This window comes from Perognathus longimembris, chromosome 25, assembly GCF_023159225.1.
Source record: "Perognathus longimembris pacificus isolate PPM17 chromosome 25, ASM2315922v1, whole genome shotgun sequence".
Lineage (NCBI taxonomy): Eukaryota > Metazoa > Chordata > Mammalia > Rodentia > Heteromyidae > Perognathus > Perognathus longimembris.
In genome coordinates, this window is record NC_063185.1 from 16041281 (window position 1) to 16061097 (window position 19817).

At 51.9% G+C, this 19817-nt stretch overlaps 1 protein-coding gene across 1 annotated transcript; it reads left to right on the forward strand.

The window, feature by feature from the left end:
• Positions 1–6506: 6506 nt before the first annotated feature.
• On the forward strand, positions 6507–13547 carry Znf354c (zinc finger protein 354C). The gene is made up of 4 exons (XM_048333893.1): positions 6507–6838; positions 10725–10851; positions 11204–11299; positions 12256–13547. Exons 1-4 carry the CDS (start codon positions 6806–6808, stop codon positions 13545–13547), a joined length of 1548 nt encoding a protein of 515 aa, XP_048189850.1. The 5' UTR covers positions 6507–6805.
• The last annotated feature ends 6270 nt before the right edge of the window (positions 13548–19817 follow it).

Here is a 19817-nt window from a genome sequence, read left to right on the forward strand (position 1 = left end):
TTTTTTTTTTGCGCAAAGTAGGTACTCTACAACTTGGGGTATGCCTCTACTTCCATCTCTTGTTGTTGGTGGTGGTGGTCATAGGACTTGAACTCAGGGCCTATGCACTGTCCCTGAGCTCTTTTGCTCAAGGCTAGTGCTCTACCACTGTGAGCCAAAGCACCACCTCCAGTTTTTGAGTGGTTAACTGGAGATAAGAGTCTCACAGGGACTTTTCTGCCTGGGCTGGCTTCAAACTACAGTCCTCAGATCTCAGCCGCTGGAGTAGCTAGGATTATAGGTGTAAGCCACCAGCACCCAGCTTACTTCCATCCTTTTGTTGTTTAATTGGAGATAAGAATCATGTGGGGGTGGGGGAGGTATGTGTGGTACTGGGGTTTGAACTCAGTGCCTCGCTCTTGCTAGGTAGGCATTCTACCACTCGAGCCATGCCTCCGGCCTCAGATGCTGTTTTTACCTACACCAACGTGCAAGTGCAGATGTGCAGGTAGTAGTTATGCCTTTTCACTTTAACACTGCAAACTGTGTCAGCCATGCGTACGGCTGTACCTTTTACTTGATTTATAGTGGATTAAAAAAACTCAAAACAACTTTTGTGCCAGTCCTGGCACTCTACCACTTGAACCACAACTCTACTTCTGGCTTGTTGCTGTTTATTTGGAGATAATACTCTCCTGGCTGGCTTCAAAGCTCTCCAGATCTCAGGTTCCTGAGCAGGTAGGATTACAGGTGTGAGCCACCAGCAACGGGCCAGTTTGCCTCATCTTTACAAATGATCACCGACTGAATTGTAGAGGGCCAAGTGACTGGACTATGTTGTTCACATCTGGCTTTGGTGGTGGTACCCTTGGCCGCTCTGGCTTGAGACTGTCTGGACTGAACAGGTGCCTCGAGGGTGGAGCTGATGTAACTGGAAGGTCGCCCCGGAAGGGCTCCATGCAGATGCCCCCACCTGGTTAAGTCTCCACCCAGTTACCTGGGTAACTGGCATACCTGGAGGCAGTTACCTCCCCCTTCCTGAGGTCACATCCTCATCCACCTGGCCACACCTCCCTGCCCCTGCCCTAGATAAGGCTGGGCCAGCGGGGGAGTCGCCCCTTTTCTCCCACCTTGCGTCACTTTGGGCCAGCCCTTTGGCAGTAAACTTTTCTCTCCTGCCTGAATACCATGTGTCGTTCTCCTTTATCTGCTACCTACTTTAATAAACCTAACAGTGCCCTGCTTGTGCTTAATGATGGCAAGGTAAGGGCTGGGTAGCCATACCTCATTCACAGCTTCTTTTCTCTATTCTCAGTGTGTTCTTTGAGATCAGGCAGGGATCAGGGAGAGATGGCCAGGAGGTTGCTGCCCACCCAGGCTCAGGTGAGTGAAGGCACCTTCCTTCTCAGCTGCTCATCCAGACGAGGTTTCTCTGTACATATATAATGTATAATGCATGTGATATATATAACTATATACGAGGACCTTGAAAGGATATGTCCCAGCCAAGGCAGGGGACCATACGGAGATACAGACAGAAGAAGGTTTATTAGTGGGGCCATATCTCCCACGGGAGAGGGTGCAACATGGTCTCTGCACCTTATCCAGGTGGTAGCTTCTCTGGGGCTCTAGGGGAAGTAGGTAGGTCTTAATGGTGAGTGGGAGTGGTCCATTATAGTTCTAGGGCTGGGAGTTGAGGTATGGGTGGATCTGGGGGCTAATGGGAGGAGCTGAGGACTGTAAGGTCCTCTCCCTGAGGGCTACATGCAGATGCCCCCACCTCATTAAGTCTCCACCCAGTTACCTGGGTAACCTGCAGACCTGGAGGCAGTTACCTCCCCTTTCCCTGAGGTCACCTCCTAATCCACCTGGCCACACCTCTTGCCCCTGTCCTAGAAATAAGGCAGGGCTGGGTGGGGGTCTCTCTCTCCCTCCCTTCTCTCCAGCCATGGATCATCTTGGCCACAGGCCAGCAGTACCTAACAGAGTTGGCTTCTGCTCTTTAATCTGAGATGGAGTCAATCTGACACCCCTCAACAGCCCATGATGGCGCCGGCCAGATCTGACCTCCATATTACACTCACCTGACCGGAAACCCCCACAACCCTGGGTGTTGATGGGGCTGATTCCCAGGGGTCCCGTGGGGGGGTGGGATTGGGTGCCGTTCCAGGAGTCGCTGACGCCACCCAGAGACGCCTGTACCACGAGCGAGGTGATGCTGGAGACCCTCGGGCACCTGCTCTCCCTGGGTGAGCAGCCCTTCTCCGTGGGGGACCTGCTTGGGAGCAGGTGGGCTGGCCAGGATGGCATGGGGGGGGTGTGGCCAGAGGTCTGGGTGGGGTCCCGTTGAGGAAAGGCATCTTCTCTGCTTTCCCTGGCTCCTGCAATGAGAGGGGTGTACAGCCAGGGCCCCAACTTTCATCCTGAGCCCACCAGCTCCTGGCCTCCCCGAGGAGCCCGATTTTAAGCCCCTCTGACAAACATCCTCCTCTGCACTGCCCGGGCACGGGGGACTCCAGGCCAGACCCTGCCACAGGGATTCAGTTTTCCAAGTCAAAGGTCATCTCCCAGCCTCGAGGTGCATGTCTAGGTGAGTGACAGGGAGCCTGACTGTGGGTCTGGGGAGGCTGCGGGGGACCCTGCCAGGGGGAAGTGTGCATGCAGGAACTCTGCAGGCCTGGGTTGCACGTGGGTCCAGTGTGCAGAATGTGTGGACAAGAGCATCGTGGTGTGCAACGGACTTCATCTTGTTTTCATCTTCTTACAGTGCCCATCAGCCCCTAGCTCTTGGCTGGACTGGTTACTTGGTTATTGTCCATGGAAGCTTTGGCCTTTTCCTCTATGTCCTCAGTTTACCTGCCTGTAGTGTCCTTTGCACTCCCCGCCCTCCCCCCCCCCACCTCATCCCCAGCTTCCTGCTGCTTCCTCTTCCTTTCCCAAGGCTTCGTGCTCTTGTTTTGTGTGTTTCAGGACTGGAGAGCTTGTTGGAAACCACAGTTTCCCAAGAAGGGAACCAGAAAGCCTTGGGAAATCCCATGGCTGGCAGTCCTGACTTCAGCGTGGGGGAAGCCTGCAGGAACCAGGTCAAGCCAGAGAAGCAACGCCACAGAGCCAGCCCGGTTTGCGGCGAGAAAGAGGCGGGCCTTCGACACGCGGAGCCCGGGAGAGCTGCTGGTCCCCAGTCAACCGCCTAGGATGGAGTCGTGAAAATTTGTTTCTTAATCCCCTGAAGACGAATTGTGTACTTGTTTTTGCTGACAAGGTTTCCGGCCATTTCTGTTTTCTCGGCTCTGCCTCTCCTTGAGGAGAGCTGTGCCGATGTCCTGCCTGGCTTCCCTTCAGGACTGCTTGTGCTGACATCTCACTAAGAGCTAACATTACTCTGAATCGTACAATGCGGGGCATTTCCCTTGGCTTTTTTCCATCAGAAAGATTGATTGCCTTTCTTTCATTCATTCTTTCTTTCTTTTTTGCCAGCCCTGGGCCTTGGACTCAGGTCCTGAGCACTGTCCCTGGCTTCTTTTTGCTCAAGGCTAGCACTCTGCCACTTGAGCCACAGCGCCATTTCTGGCTTTTTCTATATGCGTGGTGCTGGGGAATCAAACCCAGGGCTTCATGTATACAAGGCAAGCACTCTTGCCACTAGGCCATATTCCCAGCCCGAGATTGCCTTTCTTTTTTTTGCCAGTCCTGGGCCTTGGACTCAGGGTCTGAGCACTGTCCCTGGCTTCTTCCCGCTCAAGGCTAGCACTCTGCCACTTGAGCCACAGTGCCGCTTCTGGCCGTTTTCTGTATATGTGGTGCTGGGGAATCGAACCTGCCTCGTGTATCCGAGGCAGGCACTCTTGCCGCTAGGCTATATCCCCAGCCCCGAGATTGCCTTTCTTAAATGGCAAAGTAAAGGAGAATCGACTGCTTTTGTGATTTAATTTAGGGTGTTACTAGAAGTTACCTCATAGCTCCCAAGCTAAGCCTGCCTCCTGAGCTTTCTAGGTGACAGTGGGAGATGCAGGCACCCCTTTATCCCACCCAACAGTGTCACCCCCTTCCTCACACTTGATGCCTACGGGGCAAAAACTTAGGCTTTCAGTTTGTTTTTCTCCTTAAAAAACGTCTGTAGCCTCCAATATTCTAGTCCATTTCAGCATGTCCAAAATGTGAATCATAACATTAGCAAGCTTGAAAGTTATCTTACAAATCAAAACTTGAGATTTTTTTCAGACGTGAACATCTGTTTTTGCCAAGTTTATAAGTAGACATGCTCACTCAAGGGCTGATAAAATCACTTAATACAACAAAATGCTAATGCTTTTCTCCAGAGAAGTTTAAAATAATTAGAAATCGTGCTATTAGTGATAGAGCAAAGGCAGAGCCAGAATTTCCTTTAGTTTTTGTGCCCTGGGAGCAAAGAGTCAGTTTCAGACCAGTAAAGAGCAAAACATCTGGGACAGCAAATGTTTAATGTCCTGTTCTCCACTCTTCTAACTTGTCCCAACTGCCCCGGGTGGGAACATTCTAAAAAGCTTCCTTTCCCTGAATATAGTAGTCTTCGAGGAGTTAGGAATGAGTTTGGAATCCCACTAACGTATTTAACATCTGTCTGAAGCCCATTTAGAGACCAGGCTGAATGGCCAGGGTGGCTGGCAGTGCTAATGGCTACTGGCTCTGATCTCAGTTGAGTTGCTGCTCCCTGTGGCTGGGGTTTCTCACAGGAGGGCAGCCTGTGTCTGCAAGGGTGCATTGGAAGACCTGTAGACTGCAAATCTTGCAAGCCAGCTTTAAACTGATTTGGCCCAGATGCAAGAGGTGCCTGAAGTGAAGGGCCTGGCTCATTGGGGGGGTGGGGTCTTTGGGAACTGATTACGCCCACAGGCAGAAATGGCTTGAGGAGGAGCACAATTTCACTGCTTGGTTCTTGTTCCGGAGCAGGGCTATCCAGGCCAGTCAGCAGGAAGGAAAGGTCAATCTGTGTATCAGGAACTATTAGTAAATCAACTTGATCCAACTGTTCTTTTTTGGGGGGTGGGTGGGGGTGGGGTGGAGGAGCAGGAGGGTTGAATAAAACATCCTAATGCCTCACCACTTTGTGGAAGCAACACCAAGTTTAAGATGAGAGACTACACTCATCTTTGTCTACAGATTTCCTTTGCCTGAGTTGTCTTCATTTCAGCCGCACGTGGCCTGGGGCTCCCCGCCCCTAGGCACTCCTGGAGGTCGCTCGGCGCCCGCGGTGCCCTCTGGGAAGTGTAGTCAGGAGCGCCCGGCGCATCCCGGGAGTTGTAGTTCTCCAGGCCTTGGCCGGGTTAGCGGGTTGGGGGAGTGAGGGGGGGGCGGAGGTGGCTTGCGGCCTTCCTGCTGGGCTCTTGGCAAAGGTGATCCCCACTTTTTGCCGGGCAGCGGGCCTGGGGGTGGGGGTGGGGGCTGGAATTGTGGCGGCTGCATCCTCTGGCCCGCGGCGGGCGCCGGCTGGTCTCTGTGTGAGTGGGGCGGCGTGAGGGGCCTCGGCTGGGTCGGGTCGGTGGGGTGGCGCCCCAGGCCTGGCGCAGCGCGGGCTCTGGGCCGTGTGGGGGTCCCTCGGGGGGGGGGAGCGCCCCCGGGAGGGCCGGTGGGGGTGGGGGCCGGGGGCCGGGGGCCGGGGGCCGGGGGCCTGGCCGTCTCTTGCGGTTCTTAGCGCACTGAGCTTGGGGAAAGCAACAATAGCTGCCCCCAGCGGGGTGCGCCCCCCCCCCGCCCCCCATCATTCAACCACTCCGTGCCTAGGTACCGGGCGTGCTTGGCCCCCAGGGGATCCGTGTAGGGGACGGCAGAGGGTAATCTGCTGGAATCCGGATGGAGTCTTGTGTTGGAAGCTGCCTGTCTGTCGGCCCCAACCGTTTTCTTTTCTTCTTTCTTTGTGTCTCCGGGCAGTTTGGGACCCTGCAGTTATCAGGATCCCTCTGCCCCCCAATCTGTAAAACTGTAGTAGCTATACAGCCTTTTCTCCGTCTGCAGGGGCGGGTGACACCCAGGACCTTGCATAAAATGGCATGGTGTTTGTGTCTAAGCAAACACCATACAGTTGTGCTCATGCCAGGGGCAGCACCCCCAGGGAGCTCACTGCGGGGTGCCCACACTCCAGGCTGCACCTCCAGTCCTGCCTTCTGTGGGCCAGGCTCCCCTTTCGTCCAGCCTGCACGAGGAGGGAGAGGAAGGCTGTTTGAGAGTTGGTGCAGAGAGATGGCACCAGTGGGGTCAGCAGGGCAACGAAATGACGGCCTTGTGTGTCCTGAAGGGCTATGTTCCCTGGGCGAGGTAGAAAGGCCAGATGCAGATCCAGACAGCACAGTTGGGAGAGTTTTATTGGGGAGACAGTAGCACTTCCTGTGGGGTCATTCAGAGCAAGTGCTAGGGACTTGAGGCAAAGAGAGCAGGGTGAGGCCGGTAAGCATCTTGAGGATCTGATGCTAATGGTGTGGCACAGCGCCACTCGTAGTTCATTGTGACAGTTGAAAGCTATCCGAGGACCCTTCATATACATATAGATGAGTCCTAGTTTGTGCAGAGGAAGCGAATTGGTCTTTAGGCGGGTGTTAGAGCACAGGCGTATGGAAACTAGAATATAGAGAGGTGAGGAATGGCATACTGGCTTGGTTGATATTCTCCTCACTTGCTTTGCATTACTTAGGTGGCTTTCTTGGGATTTGATGGCCATTGTGGGTGGTTGTAACTTCCTCTTTCTAAGTCACCCCTCCATATGAGAGTCCCTCACACCACCTTCCTCCTTCCTAGACTTTCCTTGCCAGCACTCGGCTCTGCTCAGCTCTGACAGGGACTCAAGAAAGAAAGCATGGCTGTGGATTTGCTGCCTGCTTGGGTGACAGTAAGTGAATATGGCCTTTGTATGGGCGTGTTTCCATTTGTTGACCTTGTATTTTCTATGCAACACACACACACACACACACACACACACACACGATGGAGAATCTAGAGCCTGGCATATTTCTCTTTCCTTGCAGAAATCCTATCCTTTCCCCAATACCAGCTCCCTTCCTACTTGCCTCTTTTCTGTGGCTTTTCTGTTCTGCGGTACCCCAAGGCCTGTTCTCCATGGCCTGCTTTTCCAAAATGTGGCAGTAGCTACAAGTTATAAATATGAACTTCAGCTTGACAGAGGCTTTAATCCCACTCTGTGGGATTTGACGTTGGCCACTGATGGTATGTATGTCTTTGCATCTCTTTCCTGCAATTATGTGGGAGTAAATTATATCCATAGTTCTTAATTGCTCTGGATACTAGTAGTGGTATAACCATAGATGTAATTGCTGCATGTTAGGCTCTGTGCACTACTGTGTACAAAAATTAGTTAATCTTTTCATCAGTTAATTCATTAAGTTCTCACATGAACTGTTTGTATCTGCATTTTACAGAAGAAGCAAAGGGAGAAGCTAATAACTTTATCAAGGCCACACAGCTGGGCTGACTCAAAATACGACCATCCACACTGTAGTGTTAGACGCTGGAAAAAGACAAGGAAATGGGCTGGGAATATGGCCTAGTGGCAAGAGTGCTTGCCTTGTATACATGAAGCCCTGAGTTCGATTCCCTAGTAACACATATACAGAAAACGGCCAGAAGTGGCGCTGTGGCTCAAGTGGCAGAGTGCTAGCCTTGAGCAAAAAGAAGCCAGGGACAGTGCTCAGGCCCTGAGTCCAAGGCCCAGGACTGGCAAAAAAGAAAAAAAGATAAGGAAATGAACAGCTGGGCACTGGTGGCTCACACCTGTAATCCTAGCTACTCAGGAGGCTGAGATTCAAAACCGGCCTGGGTAGATGTGTCCAGAAGAGTTTTCACCTCCAGTTAACTAGCACAAAGCTGGAAATAGAGGCACTGGCTCAAATGGTGGAATGCTAGCCTTGAGTGAAACAGTCAGTTCTAGGCCCTGAGTTCAAGCCCCAGTGTCAGCATGCACACACACACATACACACATACAGAATGTTGAAAACAATGAGCTCATGGTACAATTAGAATATTGACAAATACTATTATGTAGTATGTTAATGTAGGCTCATTGGCTGGCACATTACTTTGGATACAGCCTCTCCTCACTAGCTGGGCTCTTTTTGTTTGTTTGTTTGTTTTGCCAGTCCTGGGCCTGACCACTGTCCCTGAACTTCTTTTTGCTCAAGGCCAGCACTCTACTGCTTGAGCCACAGCACCACCTCTGGCTTTTTCTCTGTGTGTGCTGCTGAGGAATCGAACCCAGGGCTTCATGCATGCTAAGCAAGCACTCTAACGCTAAGCCACATTTCCAGCCCCGCTTTGACTCTTAATTAGAAGGAAGTGAGTGGTTTAGAAAGCCAAGGTACAGAAACAGCAAAATGCAGGGCAAAGCAGAGCCCAGCAGTGACCTGGGCTCCCACCCAAAGGTGGAAGGGCAACGCTTCACTCTCTGGGCTTTTCCACCCCAAGCTGGGCAGGCTTCCTTCATTTCCACAAAGGGAAGGTATGGGGCAGTTGGTGTGTGGCTTGAAGCCAGTGTATGTGGCTTATTCACTACCTAGTCCTGTGGTTAATTGTCCTGGGGTCCCGTGTCCCCATCACAGGTCTTGTCAGCAGACACCTGACCAAGTTCTGAGCTCTTCTAGTATACTGGGGGCAAATTTCTCTCAGAAAAACTTAGATAGCAAACAGCCTAATTTGGGGATATTTGCAATTTTTATAAATATATCTATTTTCATGGAAAGTATAGTTTATCAGCTGGAAAAAAGACACATGGAACTTTGCACTGATTGTGTATTAGTTATAGCTTAAATACATTTTTCTACAGTAATTTGGTACCTATTTTTGGTGTTAACACTTCATTTTTAGAGGCTAATTACCATACACTCACCCAGCTTTCCTTAGTCCTGATTTGAGAATGTCACTTGGCACAATGAATCACCAGTGTTGACACCTCATTGGCTTGATTTTTGGGGGGGTGCCTGGGCTTTGAACTCAGGGCCTGGCTTCTTTTTGCTCAAGGCTAGCACTCTGCCACTTGAGCCACAGCGCCATTTCTGTTTTCTATATATGTGGTGCTGAGGAATCGAACCCAGGGCTTCATGTATACGAGGCGAGCGCTCTTGCCACTAGGCCATACTCCCAGCAACACCTCATTATTAGCTACAGTCCACACTTTAGTCCGATTTCTGAAGTTTTTTTTAAAAGATCTTTATTTAGCACATACTAGTTGTACAAATGACATTTCATATGTGCGTACAATGTACCCCGATCTTCTGGCCTCTCTTGCTCTCCCTCATCTTCCTCCCTCTTCTTAGAAGTTTCCACAGGTCTCATGGTTCTATTTTCACACACACATATTCGCCCTTATGAAGGGTGTCCCTTGCCTTCCTCCTGCTGATAGCACCCCTAAACTGTTTTACTTTCCTGTCATTCATTGTGCCAAAGGATTTCACATGGCATTTTACATGAACGTCTATTATATTTTGATCAGAATAACCCCGTTCATTGCTATCTTTTCCTTTTATGTGTGTCAGTCATGGGGCTTGAACTCAGCGCCTGGCTGCTGACCCTGAGCTTTTTTTTTTGCTCAAGGCTAGTGCTACCACCTTGAGCCACAGCGCCATTTTTTTTTTCTTCAATATCCTAATGTCCTTTTCTGTTCTGCTGTACCCACATTGCTTTCGGTAGTCCCCCTCCCTAGTTTCACCCGCTGTCTGGCTCAGACCTTTCTGCCTTTGATGGCATTACGGCACAGAGGTCAGAGGCCGCTCGCTCTGTGTAAGCATCTTGAAGTGCGCCGTCTGGCCAAGCTTCTCGGCCAACATGGCTGCCTCCTTACCACCGCACAATGGCAGGAGCGGTGCGGCCGACACTCACAGTGCGAGTCCTCACACTGGACTTACAGACGTGCGGGACAGACTGCCACCCTGCCCTCTTCCTTAGTATATCAGAACAGCAGATCCTCAGGATCTCAGCTTCCCGAGTGGTTGGGATGGCAGGCGTGAGCCACTGGTGACTGGGATGTTTATGAGATCAAGGAGCTATTCCACCAAAAGTGCCCATCGTCGTCATCGTAAACATATACTCCATAGGCGCTGTTATCACTTTGCTATTTTGTGTCTCAGAAGTTTGTTTTTTTTTTGGCCAGTCCTGGGGCTTGGACTCAGGGCCTGAGCACTGTCCCTGGCTTCTTTTTGCTCAAGGCTAGCACTCTGCCACTTGAGCCACAGTGTCACTTCCAGCGGTTTTCTATATATGTGGTGCTAGGGAATCAAACCTAAGGCTTCATGTATATGAAGCAGGCACTCTTGCCACTAGGCCATATTCCCAGCCCTCAGAAGTTTTTTTTTTTAATGTCTGTTTTGTGGTTGGTATTTTCCTCAGCCTCCCCATTCCTCTAAATGGACTGATCTTTTATTTTTTCATTTAATTTGGATGTTGAGTGTAAGGAGGACTTGCCTAGATACTTTGAAAGACCCTGGGCTGGAATCCTCACTCCGTGTCAGTGGGGACTTTGCTTTTTTCTTTTTTTTTTTTTAAGATCTTTTTTTCTTTTTCTTTTCCCCACCAGCAGGTGCCATTTCTTTGATCCCAGTGGGTATTCAATAAATAGTTAACCGGTATTTCCCAAAGGTTAGGTCGAGAGCTGACTGGGACTATCTGGGCCCCTGCGATTGGGGGGTGGGGGCTGGGCTCGCAGCCCGGCGTGGGGGTGTGGAAGGCGTGGAAGGCAGCGCGGTGCGCGGCACTGGTTTTCACTCCAGGAGTCGCTGACGTTCGGGGACGTGGCCGTGCTCTTCAGCCGGGACGAGTGGTCGCACCTGGACGCCGCCCAGAGACGCCTGTACCGCGAGGTGATGCTGGAGACCCACGGGCACCTGCTCTCCCTGGGTGAGGAGCCCCCCCCCACCCCGTGACCACCCGTGGGGAGCACCGGACCTCCCTCCTTGGGGTGCTGGAGTGACACCTCCGTGTCACTCTGTCCTCCACCTCTGCCCTCCCTCGCGGCCCGCCCCCTGGCCAGCTCGAGTGTGGATGCTGAGGTCAGAGGACGTTTAGGTGTTGTTGGATGGCACAGGGAGCACCAGGCTCATTTCTGACGCAAGGCCTGCTTCCCGCCCTGTGCCAGGCAGGGAGGGCACTGCCAGGCCGGCACTGGCTGCCAAGCCCGGGGCCGAGCTGTGAGTTTTGTCCCCTCGCTCCTTTCCACTCCCTCAGACTCCGTTTCCTTCCCCCTGGGCAGGGATTTCGGCATCAACACCTAAGCTGATTTGCCAGTTGCGACAGGGAGAAGAACCCAGCATGGCGGAAAGCGAAGACACCGCGGGTGCTTGTGGAGGTGAGCGGGAGACAGGAAGCGGGCAGGGGGAGCCGTGCACAGATAGGTGGGCAGGCTGCAAGCCAGCAGTTACCAGACTGAGCCCCATGGAGGGACTCAGGGCCCCTCGTGTTGAATTTCAGCTGCAGAGTTGATCTAAGTACTAGGGTCACCTGATTGCAGTGGTGTAATAGTAATTCACTTGCAATTGTGGATCACGTGAGGAGAGCCACGTTTTAACCCCCAGTGCCTGAGGAACCGACCCAGTTCAGAGCTCAAAGACAACTTTGTCCCGTGTAGCTCAGAGATTTCCTGACTTCAGAGTCGACATAGTTGGGGCTGGGGATATGGCCTAGTGGCAAGAGTACTTGCCTCATATACATGAAGCCCTGGGTTCGATTCCCCAGCACCACATATACAGAAAACGGCAGAAGTGGCACTGTGGCTCAAGTGGCAGAGTGCTAGCCTTGAGCAAAAATAAAAAAAGAAGCCAGGGACAGTGCTCAGGCCCTGAGTCCAAGGCCCAGGACTGGCAAAAAAACAAAACAAAGAAACAGAGTCGACATAGTCATGTTGCAGGGTTAGGATACATTCTAAAACCAAAAATGTCCTCTCTTAACCGTCTCCCCTTTAACAGACATAGGCTATGTGATGAGGAGCCCATGTGAAATCCCAAATTGTAAGTGATTACCTAAGGGAACTATGCCCAGCAGTGTAAACGGGAAGAAGGCAGAGGGAGCCGCCTGCTCGTTGCCCAGTGCTCGCGGGAGCCCCTGGGATTCGGCCGGATCCGGTCCTCTGCCCTGCTCTCGCTGGCATGAGCCAAGCCTGCCCGGCCCTGCCCCTCCGGTGGGACATTTTCCAGCGTGTCCTCCCTCAGGACCCCATCCAGCCTTCCGGGAGAGCGCCGGCCACCCCCCCACCACCCCCCCACCCCCGCAGCGGGAGGAAGCGCTGACGCCTCCCGTTCATTGCAGGTTGCAAGGCGGAGCCTGGGCTGGAAGCGTCTGGAACAGAGGGACCGCCTGGGGGGAGGCTGAAGAAGGAGGCCGAGCCGCCCGGGGGTGACGTCCTCCGCGTGGGAAGGACCGGGCCCGGGCGAGGGAAGCGCCCGGCCCCCCCGGAGCAGGGGGTGCCCGGAGGTGGCACCCCGAGCTCCTCCGGGGCGGGGAGGGCCTGGCCGGCCCCCCCGCACAGCGTCCCCATCGAGAGGATCCCCAACCTGTACTACGCCCTGGGGCGGGATGGGCCCCCGGAGCTGGGGCTGGCGCGGTTCCTGCAGCCTCCCGCCCCGCGGGGCCGGGAGCGCGGGCCGGGCCCCGGGCCGGGCGGCGCGCACGCGTGCGGCGAGTGCGGCAAGGCGTTCGGCCACCGCTCGTCGCTGCTGGCGCACCGGCGCGTGCACACGGGCGAGAAGCCGTACCGCTGCGGCGAGTGCGGCAAGGCGTTCGGCAGCAGCTCCACGCTCATCAAGCACCTGCGCGTGCACACGGGCGAGAAGCCGTACCGCTGCCGCGAGTGCGGCAAGGCCTTCAGCCAGTGCTCCACGCTCACGGTGCACCGGCGCATCCACACCGGCGAGAAGCGGTACGCGTGCGCCGAGTGCGGCAAGGCCTTCAGCTGCCGCGCCAAGCTGCAGCGGCACCTGCGGACGCACAGCGGCGAGAAGCCGTACCGCTGCGCCGAGTGCGGCAAGGCCTACAGCCAGCTGCCCTCGCTGGCCGAGCACCGGCGGCTGCACACGGGCGAGCGGCTGTGCCCGTGCCCGCAGTGCGGCCGCACCTTCACCCGCAGCGCCGCGCTGGCCGAGCACCAGCGCCTCCACGCCGGCCAGAAGCCGCACCGGTGCCCCGAGTGCGGCAAGGCCTTCAACCAGCACTCGTCCTGCGCCGAGCACCGCAAGCTCCACACCGGCGAGCGGCTGTACGCGTGCGGCGAGTGCGGCAAGGCCTTCGGCTGCAAGTCCAACCTGTACCGGCACCAGCGCATCCACACCGGCGAGAAGCCCTACCAGTGCCGGCAGTGCGGCAAGGCCTTCAGCCAGTACTCGTTCCTCACCGAGCACGAGCGCATCCACACCGGCGAGAAGCTCTACAAGTGCCTCGAGTGCGGCAAGGCCTACAGCTACCGCTCCAACCTGTGCCGCCACAAGAAGGTGCACACCAAGGAGCGGCTCTTCCGCTGGAAGGAGTACGGCGCCCCGTTCCTGTACGGCGCGGCCCTGGGCGGCCCCGCCGGCCCCCCCGCCGCCGCGCTCCCGGGACACTGAGGCCCCGGGCGGCTATGACCTCATCACGGTGGTGATGTCACTATAGGCACGTGGTATGGCGTCACCGCAGTGGCGATGTCACTGTGTGCCCCTAGACCAGCGCACAGAGTTTTGGAACGTCCCCCCCGCCCCCCCAAAGTCCTTGATGAAAAAAAAAAAAATAGCCTCAACTCATTCAGGATTTGGTTGTGTAAGATGCCAGGGCGGAGCAGGGGGACAGGCTTCGTTTGCTTGCCTGGGTTCTCGGGAGAGATTCCCTTCACCATGGCTTTTGCTTGGCTGTGTTGTGGTCTGGTTCAACACCGTTGTAGTAACCTAATCCGTTTTGTGTTTGCCTTTTCAGAGTTGCTTTTGAGTCTTCATCATTGACTTCAAACCAGACTTTTTTTTTTTTTTCCTCATGAGTCTCTAGTTGTACCTGCTGTTTATGAGTCTTTTAAATCCTCAGAGCCAGCGGAAAGGCCCAGAGGGCGTTGCTTGGGGTGTTTCTCAGGTGACATTGACCCTCTGTGGTGAATCTTGTAGGAATTCTGTGTAAAGTTATAGGTGGATGTTTTATGATCAAACAATCTGTTTATCACTTTGATATAACCCCCCTCCCCAAGTCCATTTCTTTTTTTTTTTTTTTTTTTTGGCCAGTCCTGGGCCTTGGACTCAGGGCCTGAGCACTGTCCCTGGCTTCTTTTTTGCTCAAGGCTAGCACTCTGCCACTTGAGCCACAGCGCCCCTTCCGGCCGTTTTCCGTATACGTGGTGCTGGGGAATCGAACCTAGGGCTTCATGTATGGGAGGCAAGCTCTCTTGCCACTAGGCCATATCCCCAGCCCCCCAAGTCCATTTCTTAACTGTCTAGTTGGAACTGTTTTAAAATAGTTCTACTAGAATTAGTTACACCGTCTGTCTGAGAATAGTCTTAGAATGAAGCCGTCTCAGGCATTCAGCAGAAGGGATTTCTTCATTGACTTGGATTCTCTTTACGTATTTAAATACCTATTTACAAGGGAAATCAGGCTTTTCAACGAAGCTCAATAGCCCCATGTGGTCCCAATAGCAGTGGGCATGTGTAGTATAAAATCTGGGTTTCTAGATAGCACTCCTGTTAAAAGAAAGCTGAGCTCTTGGAGAAAGCGGTGGCTTCGTGATGGCGCATGTAGGCCTAGGTTAGCTTTTCCTGAATGAAAACACAAGACCAGCATTCAAGGATTATCAGAGTCACATCAGAAGAACATAGAGACCAACTTGACGGCATTCCCATAGCTAAAAATTAGAATTTTTTTTTTTTTTTTTTTTTTTTTTTGGCCAGTCCTGGGCCTTGGACTCAGGGCCTGAGCACTGTCCCTGGCTTCTTCCCGCTCAAGGCTAGCACTCTGCCACTTGAGCCACAGCACCGCTTCTGGCCGTTTTCTGCATATGTGGTGCTGAGGAATCGAACCTAGGGCCTCGTGTATCCGAGGCAGGCACTCTTGCCACTAGGCTATATCCCCAGCCCCTAAAATTAGGAAAATTTGAACATCACAAATATTTATCACTAGGATTGTTTTTAAAACACTAAGAAGAAGAAAACCATAATGATAAAAAAAGAGACAAGACCATCTTTCAAATGTATACAGAATAATAAATTTAAGAAAATCACCATTTTACAACCCTTAATGTAATTAAATCTAGTAAAACTCAATGGATAGTAAAAACCCATAGGTGAAAAAAGAATTTTGTATAGATGATGTCACACATTCACGGATACCAGTTGGCATAGTGAGGCATGCCTGTAAGTTCAGCACTTAGGAGAAGTGGAGGCAGGAGGGTTACAAGTTCCAGGCCAGTCTTTGCCACATAGCAAGATCCTCACTCTAAATCAATAAATCCATCCACCCACATACCAATTATAAAAAATTTGGTTTTATAATGAAACAGACTGAGTGTTACTGCTTGTAGGAAGGGCTGGGATGTGACTCTTAATGAGTGACATGCAGTATAAATCCCACCGTAATTATTTATGATGTGTTGCCAAAATGTCGAATGAAAAAAATCTATTAAGAATCTCTTTTGTGGACTTGCTGAATGCAAGCTGAATTCCAGAGCCAGAGACAAATCCAGAGTTTATTTTTTGTTTTTTGGCCAGTCCTGGGCCTTGAATTCAGGACCTGAGCACTGTCCCTGGCTTCCTTTTGCTCAAGGCTAGCACTCTGCCACTTGAGCCACAGCGCCACTTCTGGACATTTTCTATATATGTGGTGATAGGGAATTGAACCCAGGGCTTCATGTATACGAGGCAAGCACTCTTGCCACTAGGCCATATTCTCAGCCCAAATCCAGAGTTTGGAACACTGTAGAAAGACTGATCTAGACATCGGGTTCTGATCCAGGAAAACAGTAGAAGGCCCTCAGGCTATTTGGGGAATCTGAAGATGGAATGGGGGTCTGATGATGTAGTGGGTTTGGTGTCTTTGAACTGGTGATGGTGTCAGGTTAGTGGCCTTGTTCTTAGGAGATGCATGCAGAAGATTTTAGGTTTAAAAAGTTATGATGTTGGCAGGATATTTCCCAGTGAGTATGTAAAAGCATTAACTTGTTAGACCTTTGTGGTAGATGTAGAGATATTCATGTGATAAGCCTGTCTGGATGTTTAAGAATTAATAAAAATCGAGGCAAAAGTGATTGGAAGAAGTGGTGAACACGAAGGGCCACATCACCCTGCATTGTCTCAGAGAGCCCTGCACGGCCACGGGGTGGAACTGTTGTGTGGGGTAGCCTCTGGGTAGCCGGAGGCCCTGCAATGGGGTGACCGCAGGCAGATTTGGGGAGGGAAGTGGTTTGGGGCAAGAGCATCCGGCGCTCCCCAGCATTCCTGTGGTGAGAATGTCAGGGGGCTCCCAGTGTCTCCCCCTCTGTGAGTGGGGAGCCCTCCTCTCCGCCAGCGGGACTGCGAGCCACCAGTGGGGAGGTGCTATACGGGCCCCGAGCTGGGAGGTGCCGGGCTGGCGGCCGACGCGAGGACGGACGCTCAGGTCATCCCTGAGCTGCCCGCGTGATCAGGACTCGCCCTTGATCTGCACGTGCGCAGATCGCTGGCTCGTGAGATCAGCTCACTGCTGCGTGAGGAAAACTGAATGCATCTTAGAAACACAACTCGCACGGGGACGAACTGGTGACTAAACCAACCAGGTCAACTGCCTGCTTAGGAAAAATTGTTTTCTTCCAGAATTAAATAGCCATAGTCTCAAAATCTGCCAAGTGCCTAAGATACAAGGCAGAATTACACATAATATGTAAATCAGGAAAATATCCACATTGGTTAAGAACGAGATAAAGACGCTTTGAGGTGACACATGTTGGAATTATGAGACAAAAATTATGAGACTGGTGGGAAAGTTTTAGATTGACACTTGGTTGAACATACTGTGGGGCGTGCAACTTGCTTGAAACCCCGGCACTGAGAAAAGAAAAAGAAAACAAGAAATCTCCACCTAGTAAAGCCCATCTACCAAAACCTCAGGAGGAACATTTTCATGGTGATCAACTGTGAGATTAAAGTTAGCAACGCGACACTACATCCCGCCCACTACCAAGCTCCCAGCCCACAGGGGGCAGGAAACGAGGCCTTCAGATCAGAAAGGAAAGACACAACGTGGTCGCGCTTTACTGATGTCATTATTTTCTGCTCAGAACACCCCCCCCAAAAAAAAAAAATCTACAAAACACAAAATAAGTGAGTTTAGTCAAATGACAAGATAATAAGGTTAACACATGGAAGTTCATCTGTCTACTTGCATCGAGTAACTGGACATGAACTCAAGCAAGATACTCCATTTGTAACTTTTGATAAAGGATAGGGGAGCAAAGGACAGCAGTCTAGAGCACTGAGCCAATGCTGGTCTAAAAAGGATTAAGTTAATGGACAAATATCCTATGGAGAGCACTCTAGTTAATAGATTTGAATATTCTGATGCATTTAGACAGATTTAATACCATCCCAGTAAACAATTTAATAGTATCTTTAATAGACCAGCCAGTTCTAGAAAATTTATATGGGAAGCAAGGGGAAAAAAATTACAAAGTAGAGTAACAATTGTGAAAAGCAGAGCCAAGTTGAATGGTGCTCCAACTAATAAGTGATTTAATAGTGCTGTCACTGTGGAGCTGATCCTGGAGAATGGAGAGCCATAGAGACCATCGGAACAGCGAGAGCAAGAGCGAGAGAGAGAGCGAGAGCGAGAGAGAGAGAGAGAGAGAGAGAGAGAGAGAGAGAGAGAGAGAGAGAGTGTCCAGGAACTAGCTGCAGGATTTAAAACTTGGCCCTGAGGTTTTGGGGTGTGATGGAGACTCATACCAGCCCTTGAGCTGTGTGCATACTCCATTTTCCGTATCCATCATGGAGTGACACTTAACATTGATGCCATATCTTGTCTTGTGAGCTTGTGAACAGTGCTGCGGTAATCTTGGGGGTTAGTGTCTCTTCAGCTTACTGGTCCGCTCCTCTGGGTACACATCCCATGTTGGGGGGCTGGATTGATGTCTTTTCTAAGTATCAGTTAAGGCTCAGCTGATGGATGGTGCTGTTGAGTTCAGTTGTGTTCTTGCTGAGTTTCTTCCCCGCTTGGTCCATCCATCAGTGCTGTGACGTCGCCACTCGAATGGTTGATGGGTCCATTTCCCTGCAATGGGCTCCCTGCTGAGTGGTTAGCGGCCTCCACAGGAAGGATGGCTCTGATGGCTTTGAGAATTTACCCCTTTATCACTGTGTCATTCCTCCGTGCCCCTGATTAACGATTGGTCCTAAAGTCTGATTCAAAATTAACATGACTATGAAATGGACAGGAGGCGTCGAGCTCTCTTTGGCTCGTCTTTGCCGTGTTTCTGTGGGCACCAGGTCTTGCACAAGCTGGCCAGTCACTGTCCCCCGCCACTCAACCCACCAGCTTTCTTCTATCTAGTGTCAACATTGTATAGCTTCCTCTATTAACTTTTCTTATTAAAGTGGGTTTTGTGAACAAGTAATAGTGTAGGTTTTTTTTTTTAACCATGGTGACAGTGTCTATATTTTGATGGCAATGTTTAGATGATTCCCATAACCGAACCATTAGCTGGGGCTCTTGGCTGAGTCGTGGAATGTCCACCTCATGGGAGGCTGGGAAAGGGGTCCCTTGCCCCCTACCACGGGGCCCTGATTGGAGCAGCTGAGACTATCCTGCTCTGTGTCCCCCCCCCCCCCCCGCCATGAGGCTGGCTTTGGGAGACCACTGTCCTTTCCCTTCTGCTCATAGGTCGAGGTAATAAAGGACACATTAGTGATTTGCAAAAACATAGACATTGTAACTTTAATAAGTTATCAAAGTAAGGAGTGGAATGTTGCTATACAGAACAAATAGGTATTGGTGGCTATTGCCAGCAAGATAAAATTCTGTGGCTTAAGCTCAGCACCTCGGTGGCTCCGTGTGGCGGCTACCTGTCGTATGGGAGTAAATAGAATCGTAATATCTCATCTGACCAAGACATCGCTACCAAGCACCGTTTATATACTCAAAACAGACAAAATTAAGATCCCTTAAAATACACATGATAAGGCTTATATATGAAATTCCATGGGTTTTCCCAAAAGGAGTAAACCAGAGGGCTGGATTTCCCCCAAATCTAGCAAGTCTCCCCAAGAATGAGCAGTGACTCAGCCACCTCAGGAGATGCTCTTGGGTGACACAGGACAGCCTGTATGTCATTGTGGTGTTGGAAACTCACCAGAAGACACCCATCCAGGCTCTGAAAGCTCAGGACGGTTCTTGGGCCTGGTCTCCCCCTGGGAGGCCTGCCGTTTCCGGTCCAGATGGCACTGCCCCCTTGGGGCAGAGCGACTGAGGCCCTCAACCTCAGAAAATGGTGGCTCTGTGGCCCAAGGCACCAAGGACTGCTCGTGAGCCAGGGCCAGGTTGGAATCCGTTCCCAAGGATAACTTCTCCCTCAGGCACGGGACAGGTACCCAGAGACTATCCCCCAACAAGTGCTTTGCTCATACCTGGAAACAGCCCTACACCCTCCAGATTGGGTAAACTGAGTAATACTTCCTCCACCGTCTGCCTCAGACCCAAGCAAGTAATGCAGCTCCTTAGCCCCAGGACAATAGCACCAGGTTCTTTATATTAAGGAGGGTGGACTGCGGGCCCCATTTCCACTTCCTGAGGCAGGGCCACCCTGTGAGAGACAGCCAACCCTGTCTCCAGTTTGGTTCTTGGGGTGGGGTAGGGGTGGGAGGCGATGGCAGGAAGGGAGGGCAGCCACCTCC

Bases quoted from the DNA above. Each gene is read 5' to 3' on its own strand.
- Znf354c (XM_048333893.1), top strand. From the start codon at position 6,806: ATGGCTGTGGATTTGCTGCCTGCTTGGGTGACA. The intron at 10,852-11,203 runs GTGAGGAGCCCC...CCCCCTGGGCAG, and splicing joins CGGGCACCTGCTCTCCCTGG to GGATTTCGGCATCAACACCT. The intron at 11,300-12,255 runs GTGAGCGGGAGA...CGTTCATTGCAG, and splicing joins CACCGCGGGTGCTTGTGGAG to GTTGCAAGGCGGAGCCTGGG.